Here is a 14,400-nt window from a genome sequence, read left to right as displayed (position 1 = left end):
TCATGGTTTTAATAGGGAGTAGAAACGTTTTACTTTGAAGAGAAAATCTTAAGAAAAATCGTCGCACATGGTATTTCTGAGATACTGGATGAATCGAAAGGATCATCTGCTGGCAGGAACAAGTGATTATTTTACGCTTTATGCAAGATATGGTTTATTTTTTCTTGAATTTCATTCATAGACATCAAAATAAATTGAAATAAATGGCCGTATCGGCCGCATTGACTTGCGTTATGGCGTTTCTTCTTTGTCACCTCGCAGTTTCGTGCATGTCTAATTTGCGCATATAAGCCATACGCTCGATTCATTTTTTGAGTGACAAATACGGCGTACATGCAAGAAAATACGGTAAATATTGGCTGCCAATTATGTTGTAGACATCCAATCCAACTTTCAACATGCTGTAAAGATGAGTAGTTCAACAGGATTCAAGCTTCTGTGTGGCTGATATTTAATTATGTTTCAAAATGTACTGGGGGCCAATAAAAACAGGGCAACTGTTCGCAGTTGGCCCACGAGCCATAGTTTGGACATCGTTGCTGTAAAGCCTTAATATTATGATGGTTGCCATGATTTGCAGTTACCAGCCACTTCGTTTATGGCCTTGATTTTGTCACAGCATCACTGACAGGATTTGATTATATTCTATAAACAAACGCAAATTAACAGGACATGATGGGCTTTATCTACTTGCAGTGAAGCCAAAATGAAAACTAGAGGTCATTTGATCCAGCTGTTTGTCTGCACGTTGTAACACAGGCGCATATTTTTATCAGGCCTCGTTTGTACTCCGATGCAACAATCAATGGATTTCAGACGCTTCTATTGATCCAGAAAGTGAGCATCCAACGTTTAATGCATTCCAGTTCTTTGGACTGGTTGTACTGCCATAAAAATATAACCTTGGCGCCTGCATACAAATTGTCCATTCCGTGCCCATCAAGAGTGTAACCCCCAAATCCAAGATAGTCTGACACCACCCACTAAATGAATGAATAAATTACTTAAGGAAACGGTATACTAACAAAAAACTATGTTATGCGAATGTGTGTGTGTTTGTGTATGTAGTCTCATCTCATTTTCTGAACCGCTTTATCCTCATTAGGGTTGCGGGGGGTGCTGGAGCCAATCCCAGAGGGCCAGAGGTGGGGTACACCCTGATGTGTGTAGTACATAAATTAAAATAAATGAACTGTAGTCAAACAAAAGTTGAATGACAGACACTGAGTACAGCACCGAGAAAGAACTGATTTGGGAAAATCTACCTAAAACTATATATGATTTGTATGCATGTGCTTGTGTGTGTAGGATGGACTTAAACTTTACTGTCAGCTTTTATGCATTTTTGGCCCATAAATGTGTGGGTTTAAAAAAAAAATACTCTCATGAAAATAAACAACATTTTGAATGGTCTTAATGGCATAATTTCATATTTAGAGCAGCCCTTATCTGAAAAAAACATTTTCAGCAGCCCCAATCTTTCATTTTTATGATTATCATTTTGTCATGCGGCCCGGCGGTTAGCGGGGTTGAAGGTTCGATCCTAGGTTGGTGCTCACTGTGTGCAGTTTGCATGTCCTTGCTGGGCTTGCGTGGGTTTTCTCTGGGTACTCCGGTTACCTCCCACATGCCAAAACATGCATGTAGGCTGGTTGAAAACGCTAGATTGATGAATGAATGAATTCATGAATATTTTTGTCATTTAACTCATTTACCTTTATGTAGTGAATACAGTGGATTAAAAACGGGAGCTCCTAAGTTACGCCATTTGAAACGCGTCCTGAGCGACTATATGTGGGTGTGCGCAAGACCCTTACCTGCGGTCAGGCAGAATGGGGACCCTCCATCCTTTGATGAAGCTCAAGTTGTTGTCAGACAGTTCCACCCACAGGGGGAGCTTGGGCACCCAGACTGTGAGCTCCAGGGGAGCACTCAGATGCTCATAGCTGAAGATGACCCTGGCGTTCATGGAGCCTCGCGTCTCCTTGCCGTTGACAAAAACGTAGTCGCAATTCATGGAGACCTGCACATAGAACCGGGTGAAAGTCAAGGTAAAGAGTATAGGTCTATATGGTAATGGTCATTTCAGCTTTAGAGGGGGGTTAGGCGTGATTTATGGAGCGGGTACATGGAAGGCTGTCAATGCCAGAGTTTATTTGCTTTTCCAAGGTTGACTCTTGGAGCACAGCAAATATATGGCATGGGATAACATTAGCCAGCAGGAACACAGAAAAGTTGTATGTTAAGCCATTCATTTTCTGAACACAAGGGTCGCGGAAGGTGCTGGAGCATATCACAGCCAACTTCGGGCACGAGGCGGGGGACACCCTGAAATGGTGGCCTTCCAATCGTAGGGTACGAGGAGGCAGACAATCATTCATGCTCACAATCATACCTATTGGCAATTTTGAGTGTTCAATCAGCCTACCCTGCATGTCTTTAGAATGTGGGATATCAAACGCTGTTAATGGGTTTAATGATTGCCATATAAAGTGTTAAACTTGTTTTGTGCTTTTTTATTTTTGTTATTGTCTCCTAAAGTAGAGGGATAAAAAAACCATGTAAATAACATTTTTGGTGAGAAAAAAAAAATCAGAGATTTGTTTTTTCATCTCAAATCTATTTTTTACCTATAAGCAGGAAAAAAAAGATTCTTATGGATCGTATGGCTTGAATTGATTGACATGAATTAATTAAGACCAAATAATGCTGACTTCATTTTCTTCAAGATTAGAAAATTTTAGATTTTTGAATTATTTTAGCATTCCTGCTTTATGTACCAGAAAATAATATTAAATATCTCACCCGCACCACCTTTTTTGGGGAAATCAATCAAAACTAATAACTCACTATGACAAAAAAAGAAAAAAATCTCCTTGGTGGGGGTATCAGTATCCATATGGGGTAGCAGGATAATAAAATCCGCCTGTATCCTCAAGGTCGGGCGAGGCGGGGCGCGGCGGATCATAAGAGTTTACAGGGCGAAACCGGGATATTGAACGTAGGACCCGTATGTGTGTCACCTTGTTTCCCACCCCTGTTGTCTTGTATGCAAATGTTTTTGAATCAACATAACCAAGAGAAAAAATGTGTGATGTGCAGATAAGGCCCCTATACAGACGTGACAAAAAAACAAAAACACCATTGCGGAGAGGAACAGGTGTTGGAGTGCATTTGAAGTGTCTCACTTACATCGTTGATCATTATTCATTATCCATTAATGCCACAAGCAACTCTGTCCTGTGATATTGAGTGGGATTGGTTGGCTAACCAAGCCTCTACTAATTAAATATAAGACTTTCATGCAGGGAAATACACTTGACAGTTCAATATCCATCTCCAGTTACTGTACAGTAGTTCTGGGGTCATTTGTCAGGGCTGGAAGAGGACCGCGGGGAGGCCCAGGAATGTATGGGATGGGGTGGGGATCGCAGCTTTGATAAATATGGTAGCAAATAGTGAAAGCTATGGTTTTGGAACAGGTTGTTCAGCCACAATCATCAATCAAGCTCCAAATGTAGTAATTGCTTCAAAGTTTTTGGAGCCAGGAACCAAGATTTCCTGGAAGGCTTCACATGTAGTTGTGGACAAAGATGCTGATAAACTGAGCGACAAGCAAAGACTGACTTACTATCCATGGTTAACAAGGTTGCATAGACAAAAATATTGGCATTTTGAAAAACATGATATCATAAATATCTGGCAACCGCATGCTTGGATATCACATTTTGAATGATGTAGGCCACAATATTAACTTTTGGTATACAATTGTAGCCTTCATGACCCAAAATGTGGTCTTTTATTATATTTTTATATATTAATATAATATTTTAATGATAATTATATGTACAGTATATATTTTATTATTAATCATGAAACTGTTTTATGATGCCACTGTTTTAACAAATTAAAAAAAGATGAATAAAAACAGAAATATACTCTGGTTGTGGCCACCAATACAACTCTAAAGTTGATTATTATTTTATTATATGTTATTTAGGCGGCCTGGCGCATGAGTGGTTAGCGTGTCGGCCTCACAGTTCTGGGGTTCTGGGTTAAATCCAAGGTCGGTCCTCCTGTGTGGAGTTTGCATGTTCTCCCCGAGCTTGCGTGGGTTTTCTCTGGGTACTTTGGGTTCCTCCCACATCCCAAAAACATGCATGGTTGGCTGGTTGAACTCTCAAAATTTCCCCTAGGTATGATTGTGAGCGTGAATGGCTGTGCATCCCCTCGTGCACTGCGATTCTCTGGCCACCAGTTCAGGGTGTCTCCCGCCTGGTGCCCGAAGTCAGCTGGGATAGGCTCCAGCACCCCCTGTGACCCTTGTGAGGATAAGCGGTACAGAAGAGACAACAACAGAGTCCAACTGTGAGGACTAGAAACCATCATTCAAAATGGATTGGATGTCTAACACCAATCTAAATTAACCAATGAGTTAAATGAGTGCCCAAAAACAGTTAAAAACAGCCTTGTGTTGGTTTATTCCTTCCACTCCAATTGATGCAAACTAGAGCATAAATTATTTCTTTTTAATTTCATCCATTCCAAAAGGCTACTGTAATTAAGCAGCTTGCCCGTTATGACAAAATTAGGACGAGAGGCGTTTCTTTGAAATGGATTATGGCATGTATACATAGTGTATTCCTCATGTTAGGATTTACAGATGATTATAGTGGCACTCTATATTGCCCCTAATTATGAGTATGAGCGTGTATGGTTGGCCGTCTCCTTGTGCCCTGTGATTGGCTGGCCACCAATTCAGGGTGTCCCTCGCCTGGTGTCCATGGTTAGCTGGGATAGCCTCCAGCATGAATGAAAATGCATGTGGAAATATGAAACGATTGAAAATAAATACATTATGTGACGAATGTAGTCAACAGATCACTTTGCTTTAAAGCTACCACAAGAAAATACACAATGTTTGAAACTATGACAGAAAAACACGAGCAATGGTACGACGTTTTGAAGGGTGGGAGAGAAAAGAAACCCCGGAAACATCGGGACTCGAGGGAACGGGAATTTTTCTCTGGGAACGGGAATATAAATCTACTCCTGATTCATGCTGTAGTGCGCACATATCAATATAAGATAACCGAACGCGTCCCATCCCACACTGATGTCGCAGACCTCCCCCAATGCCACTTTCCTAAGGCGCAATGACTCACAGATGCCATGTGAAAGCAGGAAAAAGATAAGACCTTGTCTCACCCCGTCACATCTCACGCCGGCGGTCGTTGCGAATTCCGACTACCTGAACCGAGCGCATACACTTTTGTCGCCGAAAAAAATGATTTGGATGCAATTGGAGTTGGAGTTGTGATAAATTGGATAGAAGACGTTACCCAACTACACAAATGGACTAAAATGAGTAAAAAAAAAAAAAGCTGCAGACGCTTCGATTACAAATACCAGTCCTTAATGAGATTGTTTTGAGCCTAGAAAGGTCTGCCCAGGACAGCCGGTCCTTAAAAGATGGGAGTGTCCAGATGCTGCCGCCCTTTAATTACCTGCTATCACTGAAGTAGATCACACACACACACACACACTTACACACAAACAGGCCTAATCGCCTTCAATTTGTAAGGACGTGTCACAGATGAATGCCACATGAATGATATGTGGGAACAAGAAAGCGCCATCATCTCTTCTCATATTCCGACGTCCCCTGATTAATTGCCCGCCCTGCGGTGGCGGGGGTTAGTATTTTTTTTCTCCTCAGCGACGACGTGTTAAATGGAATGAAAGCTGACACATGGCTCGGTATTAGCGGGCACCGCGTTGCCGTTAAGGAGCTTTCGCCACCGTGATGGATGTGTGTTAAACGGATGCGAGCTAATTTAGCCGGCTAGTCTAAGCGGCCCACACACACACTTACACGTATATTAGCCTCTTGTTACTCGGATTAATGAGGCTAAAGATAATCTGCTGGCCTGGGAAAAAGAAGTAAAAAAAAGTTGGGAGACAGGGAAACTGCTGCAAGGGGTTTGTTCTCATTCAGTCGCAAAAGAACTACTGACAGTTGCCACCGGCATTTGGACGTTAAAGTCTATGAAAGGTGTGAAAATAGCAAGCAGGTGAGGACCACCGCCCCAAAAATGTTTGTGGTCGTGGATTTACTCTGAGTTGTTTAAGTATTATTAATATATTACTGATAAAGTAAAGTCAATCAACCCTCAAAGACTGATGTAGTTAGGAGTATAACATTTTATAGGAACGTTTATCGCAGAGAGAGCAAACAAAAATGTCCTGCCAAGTCTGTTTTAGGTTAATTTACAACATTATTGGGTATTTTTGGAGCGTCTTTAAAAAAAGAAATATGGCAGGGATATTTATATTGACCCCCGCGACCCTAATGAGGATAATTTATATTGAATATAGCCACAAATAAGCCTCATGAAATGATAAAATCTAAAAAAAAAATACAAATAATAGGAGGTATGCCATTCAAAAATGTAATGGCTGATTTCCAAGTAGAAGTTTGGACAGTAAAATTTGAGTGTTTTTGAGAAAAATTTGAGAATATTCAGTCCACAATGCCAGTTGCACTTAGGGAACGTGACATTTGGTAAGTGTGTCTATCAAAAATTGACCAATAAAAAAGACTCAAGAAGTCATGCTCCAAAAAAGCACAAGACTAATATTTTAGCTTTTCATCCCAGTATACCAGAAAAAAAGGCTCAGAAAAATCATACTTAAAATGTACTGGAAGTCTGCTATTTCAGTCCAAAATGGCTTTTTCAGTTCGCAATGGCATTTTTTGGACAAAACTACAAAAGTCCAGAAAAAAACATGCTTGAGAATCCACTGGACAATCAGTAGATTGAAGCGGTTCTTTCAGGGCCAACTTAGATCTTTTCCTCCATATTTTGACAGATTGCTGCCAAAATTTATTTGAGCCTCATCTAACGATGACAGTAGCTTGTGAGAGAAGATTGATAACGGCACGGCAATAAAGTATCACTCGTTTGAAGAACAGACATTTCATTCCTCAAATCGTTAGTGTAACGGAATAGATGCGTGTGAAAAAGGCCCTTGGGTGGCGTTGACCTTATTAACCCTGACACATTTTTATCCCGCGTTAAATACGACACAATGTGACGCGTTCCCGCCTGAGCAATCTGCTGGCACCGCGGCGGATGCCACAGCGCATTAGTAGCACTGCGGCGGAGAGTTCGAGGTGGTGGTGGTGGTGGGGGGTGGGGGGTTGTAAAGCCACCCCTGGCGAGCGGAACACCCGCTGCACTTGCTAACAGCTTTCGACTCGCAATTAGCAGACCAAATTTATCAGCGGAAAATGGGCGCGGGAGCTCCGGGGAGTGTTTCCAGGGCCAAGGCCGGTCGGACTCCTTCATCAGGCGCTGCGCGGTCATCACGGTAAATTACGTCGTATCTTTGTCGGCATCATCTAGATACGCATCAGCAGACTTCGCAACGCAGTAAAGCACACGTAAGGTCAACTTCCGGCAAAATTGCATTAACCCAACGAGAAGCCAGATTTTCCGGCCTGTCTTCACGGCGGAGAGACGGGATATATTACCTGACAACTAACAGCCCTGTCCCACCCACTCACTGCCTCGCCGGTTATGATGTGTCCCCAGTGATGTCCGGGCTGGCTGTCCCAAACCCCATTTGTGGGAGATTAGATCCTCTGATCATCTCCCAACCACTGGATGAATCTGAGACGGTAGGCCCCAAAGCCCTTCGAGATCCATTTCAATTAATAATTCAGAGTTGGAGGGGAAACAAGAGGAGGGTGATTATTTGATGATTCCAATAGAGATCAAGACGAGGCTTGATACTGAAAGAATGCCTTTATGACATTTTTTTTCACTGCAATGCATTATATATATGTATATATTTATACATAAATCCACTATCATTGCTTGAGACCAAGTGACACAGGACTCTCGCATGCCCAGTGGCGAAATAGTCAAGATTGTGTATATCAGGGGTGTCAGACTAGGGTTGGTTCGCGGGCCGTGTTAACGTCAACTCGATTTCATGTGGGCGGGACCATTTTAGATATAATATTTAGATTTTTTTTTATAAATAGATTAAAAGCCCTGAATATTCAGTTTTTTATAGATCTAAAAAAAAATTTATTTTAGCTTTTTTTATTATATATTTTTAGATTTTACAAAATTATTTTTGAACTAAAAACAGAAAAACTGGATTAAAAAATTACAATTATTGATTTAAAAGGGGGAAAGTCAGGAAATTTAATATACATCTATACTCTTCATTTTAATTTGACCCAAAAACAGAAAGTCGGCACTCATGATTTACTTTCCCAGGCCACACAAAATGATGCAGCGGGCCAGATTTGGCCCCCGGGCCGCCACTTTGACACATGTGGTGTATATGCTCACGATGGGATCGTGACAGCGCTCTCACTTGACCTGTAGGCACGGGAATGCTACCTTTAAGTCTGCCAATTGCAAGACTGAAGTTATATTGCTGATTTTATAGTGCTCATCTACCACTTTACCTTTGACTCTCCGAAAAGACACTGATCGAACAATTGGGCAAAACGAAACACATGCTGACAAGCCACCACCCGTCAATAAAACAAAACGACGCTGTGGAAGCTCTGCATCCTGGAAGAGCGTTTTTCTATTTACTTCATTTCTTTTTGCTCCCTAGTTCGCCTGTAGACACAGCACTAAAGTTAACAGCATGAGGGCTGGAGTACATGAGACAAGGCGGCCGACGGGCACATCGGGGAGCTTTTTACTGCTCTTCCTGCATTGATGTATCTCAGTGTTTTATGAACTATTGATTTTATTTGAGGAATCAAATCAGGAAGACACGCTGAGAAGAGGCACAGCAAGGGGAGGTTTACGCTCATGTGCCGAGGCCACGTAACCGGATTAACTCGGCACAAATTGACTTCTACGGCCAGGCGGGAGACGGAGTTTATAGCGCCCGGTCGAAAACTAGGGGCCTCGAACAGGTTGGGCTCAGCTGCTTGGTGGTCGGCAAGAAAATAGGACTGTTTTCCACCCCACGGGATTATGACAGAACACATTTAAGTCTATGTAAAGAAACTTTTGGGAATACGTGCATCTATATTATTGTGATTTGAACGCATACCCCGAAAAACACTGTTTTATTTTTGACGAAATATACTGTAAAGACCACTTTTAAGTGCTTTTTAGGTTGCAAAATGCAAGTTTTGGCCACAGATTAACATTTTGATGAAAACTCCAAAAGTACTGCGCAGAATGGATACTCTTCATGACATGTTGAAATAATTACAGTTGGGAAGGGGAATCCTGGGTACATTCAGTGGACATCTTGAATTTTTATGGCTTTAAAGTGCATTTAAGGCAATGAAATACACATTTGGGGCATGGATGAACGTTTTGATGAAAAATCTTTACGTACTGCGCGGCTTGTATCCAAATAGTTCAAGTGCTTTTTGAGACGCGAACAAAATACATTTGGAAATTTGAGCACTGTGTATTATGGTACAAAATAGTATTGCGAGAGTAATTTTTTATACGATACTGACAGAGACACTGCACCAATATCATATTTACTTTTAATACTGAATTACTGCATAATCAATTGAGTGTAATGTAATGGATATTGTGTTGTGCCTTGGTCAGACACTGAATAAATAATTGTCTACCATTGAGAGTGCTAGATGTCCAATCGATTTGAAGTGGGAGGCCATCTTGGATTAGGCAAATGGAGTTTAGAAAGTAGATCTCATTCATTCATTCATTCATTCATTGTCTGTACCGCATATCCTTATAAAGGTTGCGAGGGAACTACAACTTAAAAAGTAAATATTGTGCCGTATCAGTAGATGAATTCTTAGTACCCACCAGTACTGATGACGTCATGTTAATGGTGTATTGGTTTCGATTTTAGTCTCAAGTATCGGTAAAACAGAGATTAGGGTTAAAATTTGACTTTTTTTTTTCTCAGAAAGGGACAATTTTCTTATTTCTAGGCCATTGAAGCTCCAGTTACATTTGATTATCGTTGGTTTCGGACATACCTTCACGATGTCCTCGTTGGCCGACTTGCACTGCACAAATGCGGACACGTCAGTGACGGCGCCGTTCATCTCTATGGACACCATTTTGACGGGGATGGCCACTGTGCGACCAGTCAGGATGGCCGTGTTGATAATCTCCGTGTCCTGCGTGAATAATTGAAAAGGTGTCTTCAAAACTTCTGATACATTTCAGAGGATTTCATCAACTACTTCAAATATATATATTGATATCTGGATGGAAATAGACATGAAAAAGGTGGAGTTGAAAGAAGCTCTTCATCATCAAGGATAAAAAATCACACAGAACTATATCATTGTTAGACGGGGTAAAAAATATATGTTAAGATGCAATCAATTTTTTTTTCACTAATCAATTTTATTGTTTGTAATGTTAACATGTTAATCTTATAATTGTATCAAATTGTAACATGGTAAATTTGAAGTCATGGGATACATTTTAAATTATATTTTTACATGATAAACTTTAGGTTCTATAGTTATTACGATCAATTGTATGTTTAATTGTTAAAATCAAGTTATAATGGGACAGATGTAATGCTTTAAATGTGACAGTTTTTTAAATTTTATTTAACGTTTATTGACCCAGATAGAACCCGTTACAATGAAAATCTCTGGCGTGAAGGTGACCTGGCCACGTTCACGCTCACACGAAAGTGGGAGGAAACCGGAGTACCTGGAGAAAACCCACAGAAACTTACAGCTTTCACTTTAAACATCAATACGTCTTACTTCTTTACTTTTTTTTTTAATGATAGTAACATTTTCATCTAATTTCATTCACATTTTGAGGATACATTTGCAGATGTTTATAGATATTCTCTGGTTTTATTCATTATATTATATAATTATAATACATATTTTAGTTTTAATGTATTTACACTTGCATTTTTCTCAACAAGAAAGAAACAAATAGCTTCCCAAAAAGTGTCACCTCTAAAATTGTAGTCAGAGCTCTCTGTTTTCCGACTGCTCAGTGGGATGTGGCTTAAGCCCGATGGCGTCTATTTGGAGGAAGTACTCCAGGAGCAAACAAGTCAAGTCTATTAAATCGGCGAGTTGTCCCTGCGCCGACTAAACCACGAAGCAAAGTAATAAACAAACGCTCTGTCAAGACACCCTTATGTTAATAGAGCCGCCGCTCGGTGACCGATCGATGAATAAGGTCACGGCGCTCCACTCTCTCCCGTGCGACCAATCGATAATATCGCCCGGCTCGACTGTTGTCGTGTTGTCCTCCCCCAACGTTTATTGAGGTGTGTGTGCGTGTGTGATTATCAAGTTAGGGAGGGGTGGGCAAAACAAGAGGTTAGGAAAATCATTAGTGGTAAAAATGTGCAAACAATGAATGTATTAACAGCCGTGATGATAAACAGACAGTAGATGAAAAGACGACATACGCCAGGTCAACATACTGGGGTAGTCCTGTTCACATCCTTTTTGCACCTGAGTTCCAGTCACCTGATTTTGCAGATCTGACAAAGCTGATACCTTAGCAATTTGTTTAATAAATTATTGGATCCAGGTCGGTCTACCTGTGTTCAATTTTTACACCTCATTCCAATCTTCTGAAAATGATCCAATCGGATCTGATTTCTGATCACCTCATTTGGGACATCACTACTTGGTACACAAGCAAAGACAAAAAATTAGCCCAGCAAAAGGTACCTAATGTTGCGCTTGCCTGGCCTTTTTGACAATTTGACAAAAGCTGCACCCTACCACAACACGCCGGGAACAGGTGGTAACGCAGCCGAGGAAAACAAGGGCGCCGGCTTACGAGTAAAAGTCAAGGCGGCGTGGAGTGTAAAATTTGCATGGGCGTACAAGACGCATGCTAATTCCCCAAATGTCAAGGGGGGGCTAGGAAGATGCTGACTGGCGGCTGCGTGGCCAGAGCCTTATGTTGGCGGCAGATGTGCAACTCCGAGTAGAGAATGTGTAATGGGCTGTGTGGTGTTCGCAAGCATGCAAATGCGTGAAAATGCTGCGCCCACTGAGACTTGCCAGCATTCTTTGCACTGTATGCGCGTGTGCAAGTACAAAAAGTACTTCAATGCTATGCTACAAGTATTCGTGTTACCTTCCAACCAGTGGTGTGCCGTCAGGGCCTTCAAGGCCTTCTCTGCTGGCCTAAGAAATATCTGAATCACAGACTGATGTTAATTATATTTTGTCCATGAATACTTATTAAATAATTCCAAATTGTCTGTTAGCTTCCTTTCATTGCATTTCCCCCTGGTTGCACTGCTTCCAGATGTGTGTTTTCATATTGAAGCATTTAACCAATCACATTTCAGCCATTATTTGTTGCCAGGGTCAGAAATCTGCCTCAACGCCTTCACAATCAGTTCTGCAGGCTCTGCTGCATTAAACAAGCGTCGATAAGACTTTTGCTTTAACCAATCAGATTTCGAGTTGGCAACACCACAATGCCTTCTCGCAGGCGTAGGGATACGTCATTGCCTTCTCGCAGGCGTAGAGATACGTCATCGCTTTCACCAACAGAGCTACCAAACTGTATCTGGAGCAAGCTGCACAAGCAAATATATTGTTGTTGATTTAAAGCCATTTTCAAGAAGAAAAAAAAGCTGAACATCATTAAGAAAGGTCGGACAACTCCAAAGCATGTCACAACCGGGAACGGACATTTTCAGCACTAAATCGAATAAAAACGTATGCCAGAAATACGACAGGACAGGCTCGACTTTCAGAAAAGAAGGAAGAAAGAAAGGGGGATGGATATTGTGTACAGTTAGAAAGGAATTTCGGTGAGTAAAATATGGCTATATTCCAAAATAATATTTCAATTGTATGAGGTTATTAGTGATAATTTTTTGTGTCACAGCTGTAGCTGCAGTAGAGGTTTTATAGCCATAAAATAGTTTTTGCTGAAGGCGTCACTAGGAAATGCACGGACCGCCACTGCTCCCAACTATATTTAGTAAATACTATTCACAATTTTAACGATAATAAATTAACAGGAGCAAAAATATTGTATGCCTTGTGTAAATTGTTAAGATGCAAAAATGAATACTGTGAGCTTTTGCCACTTCGCGGCTTCAGTACCTTGTAGTTTTTTATATTAAGTTAAAAAAAAGTTCATAAAAATGTCAACATTCACGCTGAAACTTGCAAGCGGAAAATGGGATAACAAATTGGCAGTCACAGCGCTATAATGCTGAAGAAGAGCCGATTTGTCACCGTAGAAGAAGAATGACGCATCGAATAATATGAGAAGGCCGAAAAGGACGACGTCTTCTGATTTGCGGGTTTCTTCGGATTACATTTTGAATCGCCCAGATTACCTGTGGAGAAACACTACCCCACGCCCTTTTTTTAAATTTGGAATCGTCCTTGAAAATGCCTCCTAAGCGCCAATGAGCCCAAGAAAAACGAGACATGACAGTGACCGAAAAAGTGAAGTTGTTATGCCAAAGGCGTAGCATGCCATTGCTGCATATAAATGAATCTACCGTGCATTTTACCAATAAAGAACAAGCCAACATTCGGAAGACGGCCACAATATCCTTTTCCTTTTCCAAGGACACTCGGCGAGTGGTAACCACTATGAATAAAAAAAGAATGAACCAGCATTATGAGGGATTTACGCTGTAGATACGGCCGTGAAACTGGCATGACGGAAGGACATCAACACACTGCACAGGGCCATCTCAGAAGTCTGCTGGGATAGGCTCCTGCACCCTGCGACCCTGACAGGGATTTGTTTATAAAAGTTACTTTGCAGTATGTATACTAACTTCTAGTGTTGATACAGATGCCAATATTGTACCAATACCATTTTTTTTACTAACTGCAACCCCGACAATTCACATGATAGGATATCTACTAGTGTTACATTAAATTTGTTTAGCTGGACATACATTTTTTTTGGGACGTCAAACGTTGCCATCCATGTATGATATGATATGATAGGTGTTGAACTCACCATGGCCAAGGGCAGTATGGCTTGGATGTCCCGCTGGACCACAGTTAGCTCGGTGACCACTTTCTCGGACTCGAGGGCGGGGCTCTGGTCCTTGTAATCGATGTTCCAGTTGATGCGTCGTGTCACAGACAGGCTGGTGAAGTTCTCCATCTCGAAGTCCAGTTGCATCACTTCAGCGTTTCCCTTCACCTCCCTGAATGATAAAACAAAACACAGTGAGCTCCATTCAGCCTCGACTGTCCACACCTTTCTCAAACGGGCTCACGTCTTAAATTTTAGAAGGGTTAATATCGTTGGATTAGATTGGCGTTCGATTAATCCGCCAGACTCTAATGGAAACTATTTTTTGACTTGGCACTTGGCAGTTTTGGAACTGCTGTCCTAACAGATTGACTCCAGATTCCAATGACTCGAAACATCACCT

General features: G+C 41.3%; 1 protein-coding gene across 3 annotated transcripts in view; it reads right to left on the bottom strand.

Moving 5' to 3' along the window:
• tmem132e (transmembrane protein 132E) overlaps window positions 1–14,400 on the bottom strand; it is a 198,056-nt gene that overhangs the window by 17,184 nt on the left and 166,472 nt on the right. For all 3 annotated transcript variants that reach the window (XM_077592688.1, XM_077592689.1, XM_077592687.1), the window contains 3 exons: window positions 13,977–14,169; window positions 10,010–10,153; window positions 1,818–2,023 (listed from right to left, as the gene is read on the bottom strand). In XM_077592688.1, coding sequence (XP_077448814.1) covers window positions 1,818–2,023; window positions 10,010–10,153; window positions 13,977–14,169 — 543 coding nt within the window. The remainder of the gene's footprint in view (window positions 1–1,817; window positions 2,024–10,009; window positions 10,154–13,976; window positions 14,170–14,400) is intronic.

This window comes from Stigmatopora argus, chromosome 22 (assembly GCF_051989625.1).
Source record: "Stigmatopora argus isolate UIUO_Sarg chromosome 22, RoL_Sarg_1.0, whole genome shotgun sequence".
Lineage (NCBI taxonomy): Eukaryota > Metazoa > Chordata > Actinopteri > Syngnathiformes > Syngnathidae > Stigmatopora > Stigmatopora argus.
This window is presented reverse-complemented; position numbering and strand designations above follow the sequence as displayed.